General features: G+C 50.0%; 1 protein-coding gene across 3 annotated transcripts in view; it reads right to left on the reverse strand.

Moving 5' to 3' along the window:
- The window catches only part of NCAPG2 (non-SMC condensin II complex subunit G2), a 74,029-nt gene that overhangs the window by 13,481 nt on the left and 39,558 nt on the right, over positions 1-20,990 (reverse strand). For all 3 annotated transcript variants that reach the window (XM_024990665.2, XM_059885565.1, NM_001192449.1), the window contains 12 exons: positions 19,410-19,632; positions 18,981-19,084; positions 12,917-13,090; positions 11,101-11,171; positions 10,100-10,253; positions 9,841-10,014; positions 9,062-9,178; positions 8,839-8,979; positions 8,334-8,433; positions 4,164-4,351; positions 3,136-3,276; positions 1,775-1,878 (listed from right to left, as the gene is read on the reverse strand). In XM_024990665.2, the coding sequence (XP_024846433.1) occupies positions 1,775-1,878; positions 3,136-3,276; positions 4,164-4,351; positions 8,334-8,433; positions 8,839-8,979; positions 9,062-9,178; positions 9,841-10,014; positions 10,100-10,253; positions 11,101-11,171; positions 12,917-13,090; positions 18,981-19,084; positions 19,410-19,632 (1,691 nt within the window). The remainder of the gene's footprint in view (positions 1-1,774; positions 1,879-3,135; positions 3,277-4,163; positions 4,352-8,333; positions 8,434-8,838; positions 8,980-9,061; positions 9,179-9,840; positions 10,015-10,099; positions 10,254-11,100; positions 11,172-12,916; positions 13,091-18,980; positions 19,085-19,409; positions 19,633-20,990) is intronic.

Consider the following 20,990-nt stretch of genomic DNA (forward strand, 5'->3'; position numbering starts at 1 on the left):
TATCAGATCTAGTCCCTTATTTCTCACTTCCACTGTATAATCATAAGGGATGTGATTTAGGTCATACCTGAATGGCCTAGTGGTTTTCCCTACTTTCTTCAATTTAAGTCTGAATTTGGCAATAAGGAGTTCAGGATCTGAGCCACAGTCAGCTCCTGGTCTTGTTTTTGTTGACTGTATAGAGCTTCTCCATCTTTGGCTGCAAAGACTATAATCAATCTGATTTTGGTGTTGACCATCTGGTGATGTCCATGTGTAGAGTCTTCTCTTGTGTTGTTGGAAGAGGGTATTTGCTATGACCAGTGCATTCTCTTGGCAAAACTCTATTAGCCTATGCCCTGCTTCATTCTGTACTCCAAGGCCAAATTTGCCTGTTACTCCAGGTGTTTCTTGACTTCCTACTTTTGCATTCCAGTCCCCTATAACGACAAGGACATCTTTTTTGGGTGTTAGTTCTTAAAGGTCTTGTAGGTCTTCATAGAACCGTTCAACTTCAGCTTCTTCAGCATTACTGGTTGGGGCATAGGCTTGGATTACTGTGATATTGAATGGTTTGCCTTGGAAACGAACAGAGATCATTCTGTCGTTTTTGAGATTGCATCCAAGTACTGCATTTCAGACTCTTTTGTTGACTATGATGGCTACTCCATTTCTTCTGAGGGATTCCTGCCTGCAGTAGTAGATATAATGGTCATCTGAGTTAAATTCACCCATTCCAGTCCATTTCAGTTCGCTGATTCCTAGAATGTCGACGTTCACTCTTGCCGTCTCCTGTTTGACCACTTCCAATTTGCCTTGATTCATGGACCTGACATTCCAGTTTCCTATGCAGTATTCCTGTTTACAGCATCGGACCTTGCTTCTATCACCAGTCGCACCCACAACTGTGTATTGTTTTTGCTTTGGCTCCATGCCTTCATTCTTTTTGGAGTTATTTCTGCACTGATCTCCAGTAGCATATTGAGCACCTACCAACCGGGGAGTTCCTCTTTCAGTATGCTATCATTTTGCCTTTTCATACTGTTCATGGGGTTCTCAAGGCAAGAATACTGAAGTGGTTTGCCATTCCCTTCTCCAGTGGACCAGATTCTGTCAGATTCATCAAGCACCATGAATGCCAGTTTTCAGAGAATGGGAAATACCACGTGTCAGTAACATGGGAAAGTGATTAAAGTCTTTCCACACTCTTCACTGTAAGCATGACAAATCACACAGGTGAGACACTAAAATCAGATGCTGCTGCTAGAAAGAGAACAGCGATGTTCTGGCAAGTGAATGAAGCCCTCTGCATACTTATAATATCATAAGAAAGATTTAATGTGCTATTGAAAGATAATTCACAGCTGTTGAAATGATGCTTTTTAAGTCTGCAGCAAACATATCCACTACTGAAGGTCCACAGGTACCAGCTATCTGCAGGACTTGCCCTCGTGTGGCCCGTCAGTGCTGCATGTGCCACAAGACACCTGGCATCAGGTCAGGTGACACCACGTGGAGAGATGAGCACGTGCCCGGGAAAACTACACGGCGCTTAACCAAGCATCCCTGTCAGAAGCTGCAGTGCACAGTAACGCTGTAAATGTTTCCCTCTAAATGAACTGGAGTTACGATAAGCATAACCAGAGACTATGTGGATGAACGTTTCTTTCAGAAAGTTATAATTTCTCTTTGTATAAGTATAATGCTAATATCTTGAGAGTAAAAGGAACAAAGCTAAAGTTACTGAGAGCTTACAGCCACAGGAGTAAGAAGACAGTAAAGAGAAAAGGATTACCTGACTAAATTTGGAGATTTTATTATTATTCCTATTAAACACCTTGAAAATGGTGGAAGGGCTGAAAGACCCTCTGGCGGGGTAAGCTCTTCCGTATCAGAAACCTAAAAAAAAAGTCAAGTTAGTAACATGAATCAAGACTGAGACTGGGCTAATCACTCATTTTATACTTCTCTGAACTTTCTTACAAACTTGAGAAAGGCTTTCCAGAAACTCAAAATAACTATTTTTGTTAACTTTTGCAATGGCTATCATAATCATGATTTGCAGTGGTGTCAATCAATTGGATAGAAGAAAAAAGACACATGTCACTTGACAAGCCCTCTGTCAAACACTCTTTGATTATCTTCTTTTGTCAACAATGTGTTTCTACAGTAAGCAAATTTAATTGTTATTCTTATTAGCCCAGATCAGGTTTTCTCAACTCAAACTTTTTCTATAAAGCAGTAAAACAGTAAATATTAAATAGTAAACATTTTAAACTTTTTGGCAAAATGATCTCAGCCACAACTACTCAATTCTGCTGTCATAGCACAAAGCAGCCATAGGGAAAAAATGTAAACGAATGGGCCACAGTGCCACTGGTGGCCTCAGCTGTCAGCTGTGCCCCTCACAGGCCCGAGTAGCCTCCAGTTAGTAGGCTGTGTGTAGGCCAGGAAGCACGCTCCTAAACCAAAATGATCTCCCTTCAAGCTTTCAGGAGGGCCTGAAACTGTTAATGTCCTACAATTTTGTCAACGTCTTTTATATTTGTGATTTCATAATACAAAATTTGTACCAATTATATGTTTGCATTTATATATTTCGATGGTATTTCCTGTCAGATTTCTCCTTTCCATACTGAGAGAAAACACTGCTATTTACTGTCTTGCGGCATTGCTCATGCCCTCACACACTAGCATCAGGACTCCAGGCCATGACAGAGCACGCTTTATTGTGAGCTGAATTATCGTCCTGATTATGTCAGCCTTGAACCAAGCAGGCTAATCATATGAAACAGGCTCCTGCCAGGAACTGACCAGTCCTTTATGGACTAGGAGCAAACTATCTGTCTAAACTGATATTACAGATTCAAACTTCCTGTGCTTAAAAGAAAAAGTAAGGTTTATGTATCGCACGGCAGTCAGAGATGTGAGCTGCTCCAGAAACAGCACCAGGGCACTCTCACACCCTGCTCACCGCTGAGCACGGCCGTGAACACAAACCAGCCGTGGAACCGTGAGGTGCAGCCATGTAAGAAGCGGACCTCCCGCGGTACCTGAGCTCTGAAAAACACCTAGAGAAAGACAAAGACGTGCTGCCAGCAGAAAACAGCCTCTTCAGTAGCCAAAACGAGACACAGCAGCTTCAGGACAACACACCTTCCGGAGCCAGTGGCTTATCTCAACCACAGACGCAGCGATCAGGGTGGAGAACACGCCCCGGTGAACAGGCTTGTCCACATGCCAGGACTGCACGGTGCTGATGAATTCATGCAGAGGAGTCTGAACAGAGTAAAGGAGCTACAAGAAACACATCAGTCACCGTTAGTCCTTAACAGTCACCGTCAGGGATGCAGCCTCCTCGGGTCTCCGCGGGGCCGAGGCCCGTCCCACCTGACGACCCTGCTGCCCACGCCCTCCTCTCTGGTGCTGGAGACGACACACAGCCCGAAGGCCCTGGGCAGTAACTTGAACACACTCTACCCCAGAGCAGAGAAAAACTCCGAGAACAGGAGCATCAGCAACATTAATAAAGTTCTCAAAACGAAAGAGGAAGAAATATCACTGACATTAAGGGAAGACACCCACTATAAGGCCATGTGTTCTGAACAAAGCTGCACAGCCAATAGTGAGAAAAAAAAATTCTGGCACAAATTACATGAACAGATCACAGACACCTGAACCAACTCATCAAAAACAGGACTTCTTCAAACTAACAGAAAATATGGCCAATGACCTTCAATTCCCTCTACAAGCTAAAGGCAGAATGAAATGGAAAGTTTCAATAACTCATAAACATCCTCCCACTGAAGCATTTTTTAAATCTGCGCTCCTAGCAGCTGAGTACTCACAAGCTACTGCAAGTAGCTCTCTGCTTCTGTCCGGCCGAGCAGAAGAGCTCTTGGGCCAATGGCCTGCTGACCCGAACTGCCAACACGGTCCCCAGACCAGCACTCAGAGGTGGGCTCCTGGCCCCCCAGCCTCCCCTCAAGAGCACACTTCCCCAGGGAGAGGGGGCAGCACCAGTGGAAAGGGGCACTGGGCAGCCGCCTCCTGCTGCATGGCACCTCCCCGCAACGCCGACAGCACCCATGGGCTCCGGGGCCTGCAGGCCTGGCTCCACGCCCTGGGCCGCCAGCTGGGCGCTGCCTCTCTAGTTCTGAACCTGCTGGTGGAGAAGCCCACACCTGCAAACCCTCTTCTGGCTGCTTCTTGAAGCTCCACGCCATGCACTCCAGCATCTGCTGAAATACTTTCTGGACCATGTCAAACACCACGGCGACCTCTTCCTCCGAGTCTGTTTTCCACGTCAAGGAACTTCCAGTTATCTCTTTCAGAATGCCGAGAAGCAATGAAACATAAAAGAATCCCTTCACTGGAAACAAAGTTGGGAAAATCTGTTGTTTAATCACACAATTTAGTTGAAATTATTACATTTTTCACTTAACACATATATCATGGTAACTTAGAGGAGTGTTTCTGGTGAGCCAGTACCAAGTTGAGCAGATTAATATAAAATCTGACATCCACACAACTGGCTCCTTTGATCAGACACAAAGCCACTGTCCTCACAAACAGCGCGGACGGACGCAGCTCGTGTGGACAGCGCGGCTCCCGCGGCCCCTGGTGCGGGGCGTGTCTGCTCCCCACGTGACGGCAACACTGCCGGCGAGTCTGAGAGGAAAGGCCTGAGAGCCTCATGACCAAAGACCTGTTTCTGTTTGCAACAAAACTCTAAAAGAATGAGCTCATAGCAGATTCTCTCCCGGGAAGTGCTGATTATTAAAATATCTAAATACAAAGATCATTTCAGCTTGGTCCAAGGTAAGTTTAGAAGCTTAGGGCCTTATACTTGAGGGGAACAGACAATTCTATGCAATAAATCCGCCTACATCGGAGATATAAAAATTTCCAAGGAGCTAATTAGAATTTTAGAAGTGTTAAAAATAGATTCAATCCTTGTGTGCTGCTAAGTCACGTCAGTTGTGTCTGACTTTGTGACCCCCTGAAGTGCAGCCCACAGGCTTCTTTGTCCATGGGATTCTTTGGGCAAGAATCCTGGAGTGGGTCGCCATGCCCTCCTCCAGGGGGTCTTCCAAACCCGGGGTCGAGCCCGCATCCCTCGCGTCTCCGGCACTGGCAGGCGGGTTCTTTGCCACCAGTGCCACCTGGGAAACCCAGATTCAATCCTTAGGGGAAATAATTACTAGATGACAAATTGAGTTACCCAAACGCAAATCATTTTTAATGTTTCAACAATTAGGCTTAGATTTATTTATTTTAGAGTATTTGTTTGTTTATTTGGCTGTGCTGGTCTTCGTTGTGGCATGTGGTATCTAGTTCCCTGACCAGGGACTGAACCTGGGCTCCCTACACCGGCAGCAGGGAGTAGTCAGCCACTGGACCACCAGGGAAGACCCTAAATTTAAGATGAAAGTGAGACTTATAATGAATTAAACAAAGCAAAAAGTCAGATCTTAAAACAAAAAAAAATTCTTCTATTTAATATTTAGCCCCTGTGGGTATTTTAAACAAATAATGTATTAATCCTACTGAAGCCCCTTAGTTACAGATAAGGAAACATATAATCAGGACAGCAGAGCAAGGCAACTGGCACCCAGCTCGGGTGCAGGCCAGCCACCACCCCAGGGACAGCAGCACAGGGAGGAAGCTGCTGTGGGGTCTGAGGCCAAGCCATGTCTGAGGTCTGCACAATGATGCTCAAGACCACACAAGACCCCAGGAGACTAATGCAAACTTACTGTTGGATTTGCTCAATGGTCATACCATTTTCAGTCTCTTCTAGCAAGTGTCTGAGTTAGAGCCATTTGAACCCCTCCTTCCCAAGCCTCTGCGGCTCTCAGAGGAGCACGCACAGCTCCAGCTGTGGAGCGTGCCTACGTGGCAGCGGCTGGGGAGGCCGCGGGGCAGGGCTCACGGCAGCAGGCTCTCAGCCAGAGCCTGGCCTGAGGCCAAGGGGACAGCCTGGGCCCCACACTCCTCCTGCCATTGGGCGAGGGGCTGCAAGAACCTGCCCGATCCTGGGGGGCTCCAGATAACCCTCAGCCCAGATGGCCTGAGGGCAGCCAACTTCCCAGGCACTCTCTCAGCACGTACCACCTGGCACCTCCCCCAAGGCAGGTGTAGACACAACGGTGTCAGTCACCAGGGCCACACTGTCACCCCATCCTCAGGGTGACAACAACCTCCCAGGGGTCCCAGGGTGGGGGGCCATTAAACAACTCCTGACTCACAGGCAGACGGCGAGCACTCTTTTGTGAGCTCTGCCCACGGACACCCGATGGGAGCAGCAGACAGGTGACCACGCAGCGCAGTCGTCCACAACCACACAGCCCCCAGAGGAGAAGCCTAAGACCCCGCCAGAAATGCTGCACTTGTCAGGCCAGTACCAAAAGTACCATGAACTTCCTGGCTGCCTCAGCCTGTTAATTCCTTTTTTGATGTAAACCAGTTTGTCATACCGGAGAAGGCAGTGGCAGCCCACTCCAGTACTCTTGCCTGGAAAATCCCATGGACAGAGGAGCCTGGTAGGCTGCAGTCCATGGGGTCACTAAGAGTCGGACACGACCGAGCGACTTCCCTTTCACTTTTCACTTTCATGCATTGGAGAAGGAAATGGCAACCCATTCCAGTGTTCTTGCCTGGAGAATCCGGGGACGGGGAGCCTGGTGGGCTGCCGTCTATGGGGTCGCACAGAGTCGGACACGACTGAGCGACTTCACTTTCACTTTTCACTCTCATGCATTGGAGAAGGAAATGGCAACCCACTCCAGTGTTCTTGCCTGGAGAATCCGGGGACGGGGAGCCTGGTGGGCTGCCGTCTGTGGGGTCACAGTGTGTTGGGGGCCAGAGTGAGGTACTCCGCCCATGGCAAAGGTCATGAGGAAGGAGGCTCGACATACGCAAAGGCGGGATCGAGCCTCAGGAGTCCCCCTGGAACTCCTCGAGCGTCTACCCCCATAACCAGAGCCTGCCTACTTTACTACTTTGTGCTCACCTACACCTCTGACTTTACGGGGGGCTGTCCCCCACCACCTCTTTTGGAGAAGGAGTTAACTTAGAGCTCCAGTTACTAATAATTCCTGGGCGTGATAAGAGTGTTTTAACCTACAAACTCCTCTGAAGTTTCTCTAGCCTGCCTGACAGGCTTGTCCGGCCACATGTGATCGCTCACAGCCTCCCAACCGTGAGAGGCACGAGATGCTTTAAACCCTCTAAAAACAGGTTCCTTAGAAAAGTTAGAAAACTATAAGTATAAGTATAGTGGGCTAATTAGAAATTGCGTTGGTGAAGGGTTTTTCATTTGTTGAGCCAATCAATGTTTGTTGCTCCATATCCCCTGCCCTTACACACATTAATGAATATATAGAAGGAATAAGTATTAACCTTTGATATTAATCACGTTAGACCTTAGGCTAAGTAAATTCTTTCCTTAACTAAAACCCACTACACCCTCACCCTGTAGGGATGTAACTTTATTTGGGTGGCGTCTGTTTTGAGAATAATCAGCCCTGGAGAAATAAGTGTCCTGATTGACTGACCGCTGTCACAAGGAGAGGGTCGTAAATTGTCAGCAGGCCCCCCTGGCCAGAAGATGATGTAACACCCCTAAGACCTCTGTATACATTTGTATGAAGCACCTGACTTTGATAAAAGTCAGGACTGCTGACCCCGCGTGACTTTTGCATAACATCTCAGTGTATAAAAGTAGACCATGGAAAATAAAGAATGGGGATCAGTTTCTCGAAATACTGGTCTCCCCATGTCGCTCTCTCTCCCACTCTGGCTGAGTCTCCATCTGGAGCGCGGAACCCACCATGCTTACTAATTATGCCTGGGCTTCTAAGATCCGACCGGGGAGGCCTCAGTGTCTCCTCTCCTTCGGGAGAACGGAAGGACGCCTGCGGCCTACGTAAGTGGTGCAAACTTCTTGTCTTGAAGTTTTATTGGTCTCCCGCGTAAACCAAGCTACTCAGCCTCTTTTCTCCACTGAATTTTCCTACTGAGCTATCCTTATTCTATTACTCTTTATATCTTTAATTAATATCTAATTGAAGCTATCGTATCCTGATCCTCGCCTATGCCATCTCTCCTTCGAATACCCTGGATCAGCCGGGGCTGGTCCCCGGCAACAGTGTTCTTGCCTGGAGAGTCCCGGGGACAGGGCGCCTGCTGGCTGCCGTGTGTGGGGCCACGCAGAGTCGGACACGACTGAGTGACTTAGTAGTAGGAGTAGTTTGTTATATGTCTGTCACTCAAAAGGGAGAGCCCCGCAGAGGGAGGCACTGCTTCTTACTGTGAGTCGCTCTTAACTAGTCCTTTAACAAACTAGGTACCTGTTTGCATGATTCCAAGGCTCCACTGTAGAAGATGCGTCTGAAACTTGCAGTCGCCAAGGCCAACCATGATGACATCCTTACACACGGTCAGGTAGGTCTGGAAGAGAGACAGACACGCTGCTGTGACCTCCTCACAGAGGCCAGAGGGGCCGCACGCAGCTGGCACAGCTCCTAATACCTAAGGGGCTGCCAGGTGAATCACAGAGAAGGTGTTCACAGAGTGGTTTCCATAAAGACACATCAATTCTCATTTTTCTTTCCATAGGAAATCTAGAAACACATGTTCTGTAATTCCAAAAACAGCACCTGTTACCTGTACTGTGTAAAATTGCATTAAAATTACACAGTTTGTGCTTTGCAAAAGATAAACTCTGGACACTCAGAGGCTAGCGTAGGTACTCAAGAAAGCAGCATTACTGACTGAAGTCACAGTTCAGATTGGAAATGAGACCCGGAAGCCCATCACAATGGAGCAGGGTTTCCATGTCCCAAGACTCCTAACCTGGATAATCTGCTGATAAACCACCCTGTGAAGCTTCAGGTATTCTTCGTCTTGATCGCGAATGAAAGATAAAACTTTGCTTTCTAACCAAGACCCGGTGTCTTCCAAAGTGGACAGGTACACTTTGCCTTCTGAGCAGAACTGCCCAAAAACAAGAGCAGACAGGTCAGCGTGGAACCCCGGGCCCACTCAGCCCACACCCCACCCCGAGCCACAGACACACCTTGTGCTGAAGATGGATGCTCAGCCGACAGTACAGGCTGAAGGCCCGCAGCGCGGTGCCCTCACTCAGGCGCGGAGGACTGCCATCTGGCGTCTGCAGAATGGACTCCAGATTCCCCTGCAGAACAGGACTCCTCAGGCCGGGCTCTGGCCGAGCAGCCCGCACGGGAGGCGAGGACACCGTGGCCTGGAGTGCCGGGCAGGTACAGCACCGTGGGGCGCCCTGAGAAGCCCGCGCCTCCTCCCTCCGCCAGGCCTCCCGCAGAGTGGCAAAACCACAGCTCTTCACGGGCGCTTCCCCCGGGGCCCAGGACTGAGCTCTGCTGGCTCATGCCTCCCATACCCCCGCCCGCCCCACCCGCTGCTAGTGCGTGGGGGCCTCCGGCACGATAGAATCGGGCAGCAGCAGCCAGGGCGGGCCTGCAGAGACAGCCGCAGAGAAAGGGGATGAACCCACAGGACTGCACACAAAGAGCCCGGGGTGGCCCGCCCCAAACTCGGGGGGCTGGAGCCCCCACAGCCATGCGAGGAGGAGAGCGAGGGGCCTGGGTGGTGGGCAGCCTCCTGCCCACAGCCAGTTCCGGCAGGCAGGCTCACCCGCGGAGCCAGGCAGGACAGGACACTGAGCTCTGAAGAGACCTGGTAGAAAGAGTCGGGCCCAGAAATGTGCACCCGGTCCCCTCCCGCCCCCGGGTGAAAAACGACACTACAACACGGAAAACTCGGCTCTGACTTCATCAGTCAACGTCCACGGAGCCTGTGTCTGTTCTACAAAACTACCTTGGATGTTTCAAGTGCTTTCAAAAGACAGTTCAGCTTCTTCTGGGGTGCAGAGAGGAGGCACTCGCGGTTCTTGGGGTGGGTCAGCAAATACTCCACGAAGACCAGCGCCAGCCCAGGTTTGACTGGACACGGGTCCTGGACCCGTACTTTCCGCTTGGAGGCTGAGTTACCCTGAGGGGCAGGGAGAGACCGGCAGGAGGAGAGCCGTGAGCCCTGGCACGCCGCCCCCGGCGGAGCGCAGCAGGAAGACCCCTACCTTGCTCTGAGGCGGCTCCTCGGGCAGCCAGTCGAAGACGAGCTCCAGGACGTGCCCCACGTGGCCCCAGGAGCAGAGGCAGTCGAGCAGGATGCAGTAGGTCCTGTCGGCGGTCCCCTCCTCCTGGTTCCTCAGTGTGGAAATCACACCGCAGCTGAAAGGGCCACACATACACAATCACGTCTGTATCTCGATAACAACTACTCATTTTCCTAAAAGGTGGGGAAAATGGAGAAGCTAAAAGCTGAGGGACACAAACCCTTCCTATCATGGGAGCATGCAGACACCCTCCACTGCAGGAAAAATGCACCGTTTTCCACAGTCACTGGCGGGGTAAGTTCCAGGACACACGGTGACTCTGCAGGCAGAGTCGGGGACCCAAGCCCGCGCAGCCTGAACGTGAGGTGCCAGGCACCTGCAGGCACATACAGACCCTAGTCCTTTGCTTCTGTGCTGCCTCTGTCAGACTGTAAAGATGCTTCATTTTGGGGAAATAATTTGTTTAGCATCAAAACATTTATTTTTAAATACATATGAATAAAAATAAGTAACTTTACTGAGTTAATAATCAACACTCTAAAGCAACACTGCCCAATAAAATATAACATGAGCCACAAAAACAGGCCAGTGTATCATTTTAAAGGTTCTAGTAACCTTATCTAGAAAGGAAGACTGACTTCAGTAATACATCAGCCCAGCCCACCCGCAACACTAAGACGCAGTCACCGTAGAAATCCACGATGCAGCACGTCACAGCCCTCTTCCCACACCAGACCTGGAGTCTACGCTCGCAGCTCATCCCTGCTCAACCCGCGTCCCAGGCGCTCAGAGCCACGTGTGGCTGCAGCTCCGCGGCAGCTCAACTCAGACTGCGCGTCCCCACCTGCATTTGGACGAGTCCCGGCGCTCAGCGCCCCGGGCCCTGGAAGCCGCTGCCCTGCCCTCCCGCCTGCAGGCCGCGCGGGCATCGCTGGGGAGACCAGAGGGCGGGGAGCAGGCACCTGAAGGTGGGCACGGCCGGGGCAGGCATCAGGGACGCCAGCACGCACAGAGGGGCCCTGCAGCGCTCGTCCTGGGGGCAGGAAAAGACAGAGATGGGGCGTGAGCGCTGCGGCCCACGGGCCCCGCCCTCAGGACCCACCTCAGGGCCGCTGGGAGGAACAGCACACCACAGGACCCGACCCCTGCGAGGCGCCAGGTGTGCTGGGTCTTCTCAGGCTTTCGCAGGACGCTTCCCTACTTTCTGTGATGTGTCGTTTGTGCAAATACTTATTAAACACCCACTGTGTACCACGAGACCCTGGGGACACAGCAGTGGCCAGAACAGACGAAAGTCCTTGCTGTGAAGGCACTGACTTGTGAAAGAAAAAAAACAACAATCCTCTGTACCTGGTGTGTCCTCAGTATAAAACTCAAGAAAATGAAGCTAATCAGAAAAGTTCTTAAAGTAATCAGAACACCTTCGGAAGACAGAGCAGTGCAACGGAGCTACCTGGCCAAGCCCAGGTCCCAGCAGAGCCCACAACCCAGCCAGCAGGGACCAGCAGGGAGAAGGGCTGCTCTCCGGGTGGGGCTGGCAGGGACCTGTGAGGACAGCACACGGGCCCCCGGCGGCACTTCGCACATGGCAGCCACCTCACCACAACCGTCCCTGTCGCCGTAATATGGCCGACAGGCCAGATGTCACCCAGATCACTAATAAGAAATACCCTCAGATGGCGACACAACCAGAGAAAATGGGTCCTAAAAGGAAGAGAAACAACAATTTTCCTGAAATATAAACAGGAGCAAACTCACAGTTCTGTAAATAATCTGCATTCAGGCAGAGTGAACCCACCCTCACCCTCAACTCCCAATACACAAAACGTTTTCTTAATGTCACAACAGACAGTTGATCGCTACTCCCGATTCTGCTCTAAGCGTGGCTCACAGACGGTTTACCCACTGACAGGAAGACCACAGGGTTCTCGGATGGACTGAAGGCAGAAAGGCTCTCTGGTCAGGATCGCTCCGGATTAAAACACTTAATGAACCGCCTGCCTTTCCACAGACACTCCCAGGGCACACTGTTCTTCTGTCCTGTCATCCAGGACCCGACCTCCTCCGCGTTTTATCTACTTCTCAGCCTAGTGTGACTGTCTGAGCCTGTAAACGTCCCAGTGATGGGGCAGCCTTCACCCTTCACCTTCACAAACAGGTCACGTTGGCATTTCAGCGGCAGAATGGAGCGTGGAGACCTAACAGTCACAGAAATACAGCTGCAAAAGCTAAAAGGCCTAAGGTCACACAAGCAGTTGTAGAAGAACCAGAAGTAAACCTTCCCAAGAGAAGACTGATTCCTAAGACCTGTGACCGTTCTATATTTAAGCCACGCTTTCTTTGTAATTGGAAACAAACCTGACTTTTACATAGCAGTTTTATCTCCATTAGTTCTGAAGTACGGCCTTTGTTCAGAGAGGAGGTCTCCTTCACTTAAGCAGAAGATACACACACGGTGTGTCTGCCCCAGTAACACAGACACGACTCGAAGGCCTCAGAGACAGGCGCGCACCGGTGCCGCCCGAGGCCCCACGCCCGGGCGTGGTGCGTCCTGGATGTTCAGCCTCCTCTCTCTCAACTCCCAGCACATCAAACTAGATTCTAAAACCGGGTCGCAGGCCATTAGCAACGGAAGACCAGAGCCGCCTGGACACGCGCTGGGGCAGAGGCTGGAGGCTGCCCGGCCCCACCATGCAGGGCGAGCGCCGCGGGTCCCGGCGGCAGCTGGCTCAGCCCTGCGCAGGGGGGCTGCCCCGCTGCTCCTGGCGGCCGTCTTACCGTGAACACTCGCATGTACTGCGGCAGCACCGAAGCAAACTTGTCGACGGTGTACACTCGGGCCTCCTTGTTATTCTCCAGGCTCCTGTGAATGCTCCTCCAGAGAATCACCACGGTCTCCAGCAGCCCTGCCATAGACGCGGCATCGCTCACCGACAGCGTCTGGTCCAGAGCCTAAGACAAAAATCACTGTGAAAGAACGAAGCACCGCGACTGCTAAGGGAACAGCACTGTCTTTAACAGCACGTCTCAGAATTCCAGCCCTGAGGCAGCAATGCAAAGGACAGGCAGGCAGAACCCCCAAGGGTGCGGTGTGGTGTCTGAGGGGTCCACCGTCCCCAACCCAGGGCTGCTCCAGCTTGGTTTCAAGTCGCAGGCCTACACGCGCCTTCCAAGCCCGGCTGGCAGGGGACAACAGCAGCGCTGTGTCCTGAGGGCTTCTGGGGACTCCTCCGTGTTTGTGGGGTGGAAGCCCACACCCCATCACCACCTCCAAGTGCAAAGGATGATTCGTTTCAAGTGCTGGGATTTCTGTGCTACTCAAATGGAATGGGAAAAGACACAGGGAGCAAATGAACTGAACTAAAGAGGGTGCCTTTTCACTACCATTCACGGGCTTCTCAAGGCAAGAATATTGCTACTCCCTTCTTCAGTGGACCATGCTTTGTCAGCCGTGAAATTAAATTGCTCCTTGGAAGAAAGGCTATGACAAACCTTGTCAGGATATTAAAAAGCAGAGACATTACTTTGCCAAAAAAGGTCCATCTAGTTAAAGCCACGGTTTTCCCACTAGTCATATAAGGATGCGAGAGTTGGACTACAAAGAAGGCTGAGCACCGAAGAACTGACACTTTCAAACTGTGGTGTTGGAGAAGACTCTTGAGAGTCCCTTGGACTGCAAGGAGATCAAGTCAGTCAATCCTAAAGGAAACCAGTCCTGAATATTCATTGGAAGGACTGATACTGAAGCTGAAGCTCCAATACTTTGGCCACCTGATATGAAGAACTGACTCACTGGAAAAGATCCTCCTGATGCTGGGAGAGATTGAAAGCAGGAAGAGAAGGGGGTGGAAGACGATGAGATGGTTGGATGGCATCACTGACTCAAATGAGTCTGAGTAAGCTCTGGGAGATGGTGAAGAACAGGGAAGCCTGGCGTGCTGCAGTCCGTGGTGTCACAAAGAGTCAGACATGACTGAGTGACTGAATAACAAAAGAGGGTGTACAGAAAACACAAGAACAGTTGCCATGCAAAGGTAGGTTTTTCAATAGGCTCTTAAAACTTGGAACGACTTATGGCTAAATTTAAAAACAGTAAAACTATTAAAGGGTTAGAAAATACTATGTGAATGACAAAAATAACAAAATTTCAATGTGGATTTTAGTTTTTACATTCTAACATTAGACATAGCAATCTTATCATTAAAGTCCCCAAGAAAGGCACCACTTTTCCTTTACAAAAATATGCTAAGTTCCAAAGATTTCATTAAAGCAGAGATTTTTAGTAGATAGCAATGGGAAAAAGTAAAAGAATAAACTCAGAAAGTTTTGCTTTTAGCCATTGTATGTTCTTAGAATGACAACATCCAGATACCAATTTGTATTTCTTTTCTACTACCAGTTATAATCAGTTCAGTTCAGTTCAGTCGCTCAGTGGGGTCCAACTCTTTGCAACCCCATGGACTGCAGCATGCCAGGCCTCCCTGTCCATCACCAACTCCCGAAGCTTGCTCAAACTCATAGCCATCGAGTCCAACCATCCAACCATCTCATCCTCTGTTGTCCCCTTCTCCTCCTGCCTTCAATCTTTCCCAGCATCAGGGTCTTTTCCAATGAGTCAGTTCTTCACATTAAGTGGTCAAAGGATTGGAGTTTCATCTTCAGCATCAGTCGTTCCAATGAATATTCAGGACTGATTTCCTTTAGGAGGGACTAGCTGGATCTCCTTACTCTCCAAGGGACTCTCAAAAGTTTTCTCCAACACCACAGTTCAAAAGCATTAGTTTTTCAGCACTTTATGGTATCTCAGCTTTCTTTATGGTCCAACTCTCACATCCATACATGACGACTGGAAAAACCATAGACAGCTTTAACTTAGATGGACCTTTGCTGGCAAAGTAATGTTTCTGCTTTTTAATATGATGTCTAGGTTGGTCTGACTCATTGGAAAAGACTCTGATGCTGGGAGGGATTGGGGGCAGGAGGAAAAGGGGACGACAGAGGATGAGATGGCTGGGTGGCATCACCAACTTGATGGACATGAGTTTGAGTGAACTCCAGGAGTTGGTGATGGACAGGGGAGGCCTGGCGTGCTGCCAATTCACGGGGTCGCAAAGAATCGGACACGACTGAGCGACTGAACTGAACTGAACTGAACTAGGTTGGTCATAGCTTTGCTTCCAAGAGCAAGCACCTTTTAATTTCATGACTGCAGTCACCATCTGCAGTGATTTTGGAGCCCAAGAAAATAAAGTCTGCCACTGTTTCCATTGTTTCACCATCTATTTGCCATGAAGTGATGGGACTGGACGCCATGATCTTAGTTTTCTGAATGTTGAGTTTTAAGCCAGCTTTTCACTCTCCTCTTTCACTTTCATCAAGAGGCTCTTTAGTTCTCCTTCGCTTTCTGCCATAGGGTGGTGTTATCTGTGTATTTGAGGTTATTGATATTTCTCTCAGCAACCTTGATTCCAGCTTGTGCTTCATCCAGCCCAGCATTTCACATGATATACTCTGTATATTAGTTAAATAAGCAGGGTGACAATATACAGCCTTGATGTACTCCTTTTCCCAATTTGGAAGCAGTCTGTTGTTTCGTGTTCGGTTCTAACTCTGCTTCTTGACCTGGATACAGATTTCTCAGGAGGCAGGTCAGGTGGTCTGGTATTCCCATCTCTTTAAAAATTTTCCACAGTTTGCTGTGATCCACAGAGTCAAAAGCTTTGGTGTAGTCAATAAAGCAGAAGTAGCTGTTTTTCTTGAACTCTCTTGCTTTTTCTATGACCCAACAATGTTGGTAATTTGATCTCTGGTTCCTCTGACTTTTCTAAATCCACCTTGAACATCTGGAAGTTCATGTACTGGTGAAGCCTCGCCTGGAGAATTTTGAGCATTACTTTGCTAGCGTGTGAGATGACTACAACTGTACGGTACTTTGAACATCCTTTGGCATTGCCTTTCTTTGGGATTGGAACGAAAACTGACCTTATCCAGCCCTGTGGCCACTGCTGAGTTTTACAAATTTGCTGGCATACTGAGTGCAGCACTTTCACAGCATCATATTTTATGAACTGAAATAGCTCAACTGGAATTCCATCACCTCCAGTAGTTTTGTTCGAAGTGATGCTTCCTAAGGCCCACTTCCATTTCCAACATCCTATCTTTATGAAGCAGGGTTTTCCACAGTGACAGCAACCAAAATGGGATTATGGAGTAGACTGGACATTTTCAATCTACTGTACAATTGCACTCCTCTCACACACTAGCAAAGTAATGCTCAAAACTTTCCAAGTGAGGCTTCAACAGTGCATGAACCAAGAAGGATGGCCCTCCTCAGTCTCTTTCAGAACCTCTGCTTATGTCTGAAACATGTCAAGAATCCCAGTGCTCACTCAGCCCTCACAGTTCATTTGCCTTTGAATACAGCCACTTTACCTTCCGACTGGAGCAAGCTGTCATCCTACCTGAAGCAACCGATTGAGTTCATGGAGCAGGCTGACTACGTCACACAAGGAAGCAAGTTTTGCAACCCATTCTGTGTCACTAAAATGTGCTGCCAGCCATGACTATTTTTCTAAAAGAAATCTCTGGAGCAGCTCTTGTAACTCAAAAACCCTAGCCAGCAATCTACCTTTCGAAAGCCATCTCACTTCTGTGTGTAAGAGAAGACATGTGCGCTCGGCATCCATTTCCTCACAAAGTTGTGCAGACAGCTGTGCGTTCAAGGCATGGACTTAAATGTGGCTGGTAACTTTAATCACGCCCTGCAACGTGAAGCTCAGGTGCCACTTCTCAGCTGGCCAGCATTTCCCCACGAATGACACCGTGCACAGACACACTCAGAAGCGACCTCTCTGACCCGAGCAGTGAAACCAGAAGCCGCCCAGTCTTGGCAGCTGCTCCATCCGTGTACACGGCAACACGGTATATGCCGACACAAAATGCCCAGTTCAGTCTCCCTGGCACGCAGTCATGCAGACTTGAACAGTTCTGCAGCTGTGGTGCTGGCTGGCAACAAAAGTGCACACCGCCTCGTGCACATCCTCCTGAAAACGTTACCACCAGGCACTGCTGCCTCACTAACATCAGCAGGCTCATCAAGCCAGACTGCATCCACGGTGATTCAATCCTGTCCAACAGCTGTGCCTCACTATCCTCTGTTTCATCAATTCATCTAGTTACGGTGCTAGCCAAAAGAGGACCACGTGCCACCTTTTGAACTACAGGGTCTCCTAAAAGTTCACAACAAACGTCCTCAGCAGCAGGCAAGACCAACTCGTCCCCAACAGTAAACGGCACCTTCGGTTTAGCAGTGCAGTTAGCCAGGAGGAATGACACTCTCGGTGCAGACGCAGTTGATCAAGTGGTGGCCCTTCAGTACTTGCTCTGTTCTTCACGTGCATGTTTTTTCCTTTTGAAAAACTACACTGGCTTGTCTTTTAACGCAGGGTGCTTGGTCTCCACGTGGTGAAGCAGTTTTGATGGTTTCCTGGCTTCACTGGATAGCTGGTTGCCACATACTTTACAAAGCAGGCTTGGAGAATGTGAATCACCTGTTGCTGTGAACTCATAATTTAAGTAGGACTCGGTGTGTTCTTTTCAATGCACACTTCTTTTTGTCGGCAGTGTTAGAGTCTTCTGCTCTCTCACCATGGCGTCTCCCCCATTTTCACAGCAGCTCAGTGACATTTTGCCTTGTGATCATTTTGGCTAGGGTAAGCTTATGGGCTTACCAAAACTGGGCACAATAAGAAAGAGGCACGGACAGAAGTGGTAAATAAAACAATGAGCAGGCCACGCATGGACTAAAATACGTGTGGGATTTTGACTTAAAGCCTGCTACCAGATGCAGCTTAACTGTCACTTGCCACTCACTTGATAGGGTTTTGATATGGGGCTGCAAGCAGTTGCTCACTGCGGCCCTTGTGCAGTCAAACCCCTCACCTATTGACGCTCTGTATTTGCAGCTGTCCCCCAGCGTTAGCATCACTGCCTCAGCTCCAGCTCATCAGGCGTTAAGAGTCTCATGAGGGGTGAGCAATCTGGAGCCCTCACAGGCACAGTTCACCATAGGGCTCACACTCCGAAGAGTCTAGTGCCACTGATGAGCAGCAGGAGTGGGCGCCCAGGTGGTACTGCCAGCGATGGGGAGCATCTGTGAACGCCCGCTGTGCAGCCTGGCTCCTTACACGCCACAGACAGGCCAGTCTGGCCTGGGGACCCTGCTTTAGAGGCACATAAGCATGACAGTTTGTTTATAAGCTTAGGATCCTGTTTGTAAGTAACAAGCATCTAAGTCTTAAATGCTCCTTTTTTAATGATATAATTGATCACTTCAGATTCTGAATAAGTATCGGCTACATAGTCTCCTCGATAAATTATTTTAAACTATTCTCAATGAAGCTTGTATCCTGAAATTCAACCCGATGATGTTTCTAGTAGGATCTTAGAGCAGGAGCAGTGAACAAATCCTTAGGGCCCCACCACCATCTAGCTGTAAAACACGGTGATCAACAGGCCCATCCAGGTGTGCCACCCCCATCTCATTAAAACACAGACGCTTAAGGTAAAGAAAACTGGGGAAAGGGTGTCACCAATAATAATTCCTTTGTATTAGATCCTACTCAGACTCCACAGTGAACTACAAAGAATACACAGGAAGTTGCTCCAAAAAATTACTTATGATTCTCCAAAATAATTAGTTGGTGTATCAGAACTAAAGGAATAAATGAAAAATAAAAGACTGCCAAGGTAACAGCTCGTGGAAGCAGCGCCTCTGCCTTGCCACCCCGCCCTCTCTAAGCACTGCCCGCCCGGCCCCACCCTCAGCAGGTGCCGGACTCACGCTCGCATTCTCCTTCCCTGGCTCCTCCGCGTCCTCCCTGCAGGCGCTCAGGGCCCTCCGGATGCAGGCGTTCAGGCAATGGCGGATCACGTGGATCAGCTTTGCTAAAGCGTGTAAGACAATCAAACGTGTTTCTTTAACAAAATTTTCTAACAGTGAAATTATAACCCCAAATAATTAAAGCGTTATGTTAAGGGACCTCATTAAAACTGCACTGGTGTGTGTACACTGCCTGTAATCGTGTCCCAAGCTGTGCTGTGCACGAGGCGAACACGGGGCTGGCGGGGAGCGGGACGAGGCGCTGGGGTGAAGGGCCGGGCCTGGGGGTGTGGGAGCACGGGGCCGTGGGGTGCGGGGGCCTGGGGGCATAGGGGCAGGGGGTGCAGGGTGTGGGGGCGCAGCGCGGGGCGGGCCCAGGGCCGCGCGTACCTATGTTGGTGCACGCCGTGTGCTCGTGCGCGTGCTGGTAGAACCTGCGCGCGGCCGCGTGGTTCATCTGCAGCAGCGCCACGCAGCGCTCGCACCACACGGCCTCCGGCTGGTTCACCGGCAGGAAGGAGTTGAAGATGAGCCCCACCAGGCGCCGGCACACCGGCCGCGAGTCTGACTCCAGACGGGCCAGAATGTGCTCCATGGGGCATATTTTCCAAAACTGTGAACGTGGCACATGTGCAAAAGAAAACCATGAGAACATTTTAAGCAAAATTTCAAGATCACAATCAAAAAGGAGCTAATTTTTATATTCAAGAAAACTCATTTCAAATGACTCCACCAGGACGTGGGACTCTTCTGCAGAGAAATCAAGCCCATATTTGAAGGAGACTGACACGCATGGCAGCTAAGCAGGAGGCTGCCGGTGTTAATTACAATCCATCAGGGCAGCAAGTGGACTCCCAAATGAGTTATGATTATCAGCCTAATAATTTTAAAGTTTCCTGAAACAACACAACTTTTGGGCCATTAACGTGAAAAGTGGATTTAAACATGTGCAACAGGTTTGGCACAGAAAGCTAAAGCGAGCACCTGGTCTCCCGCCTCAGACACAGGCCTCCCTGGTGGGCACCCCTCCTGCCATCTCCCGAGTGCTGACTGGGTGGCCACGTGCCTCCTCTGCCACCCCCAGCTGCCACACACACGTGCACATAGAACTGCCTGCTGCCCTCAGCTCAGAAACGTCCAAGTTGTCCACCAACCACCCATAGAAAAGGGCCAAACTCCTTGACAAGCAGTTTAAAACAACGGGAACCACCACAGAATAACAGACATTAAGACAGACTTCGATGGGAAGTGGTCATGGGGGGTCAGAGCCTGTCATCTGTGTAACGGGAGCAGCACAGCGACACGGACGTTTCTCAAGGACCTGACTCCCACAACAGTCCCCTTTCCAGGACTTTCGGTGGATCCTTCTCATCAGCATGTATCTTCAGGTTGTTTCCAAGCCATAAACACAAAGGCCCCTCCCGGGGACCAGCTTCCGTGAGCTGCCTGCCCAGTGCCTTCCACACTCCCACAACACCTCAGTGCGCCCTGCAGGTCCGAGGACCTTGCACTTTCAGACGCACACACTCCCCTGGCGGGAACGTCTGAGCATCAGCCCTACACCACTGCCCACACGCCCCTGGGACACTTCCATAGACACGCCTGGTATTTCTGAAAGTTACTGCAGGAAAGACAGGACCCGCCCGACAGCCATACCATCAGCAGACTGTCAACCCAGAGCAGCTGGCACAGCACCAGATGTAAAGAGGGAAGCCAGGTGCTCGGGAGAGCAGGGCCCTTCAGCCTCAAGACCCCAGAGTTCATCCAAAGTTGCTGAAACCAACCAAGATACCCAGGAAACCCTGACCAAGGGACAGCACCAAAAAGAGAGGGTCTTCACACTGAAAGGGTTGGTTCCTGAGCACTCATGGAGACCAGACCACCTTGAATGGAAAGAAGTGATTGGCACCAACACCGAATGCCAAGGCTCCAGAGGTGGGCGATGCAGTGAACATTTCCTGCAAGTCTGCC

This window comes from Bos taurus, chromosome 4 (assembly GCF_002263795.3).
Source record: "Bos taurus isolate L1 Dominette 01449 registration number 42190680 breed Hereford chromosome 4, ARS-UCD2.0, whole genome shotgun sequence".
Taxonomy (NCBI): Eukaryota; Metazoa; Chordata; class Mammalia; order Artiodactyla; family Bovidae; genus Bos; species Bos taurus.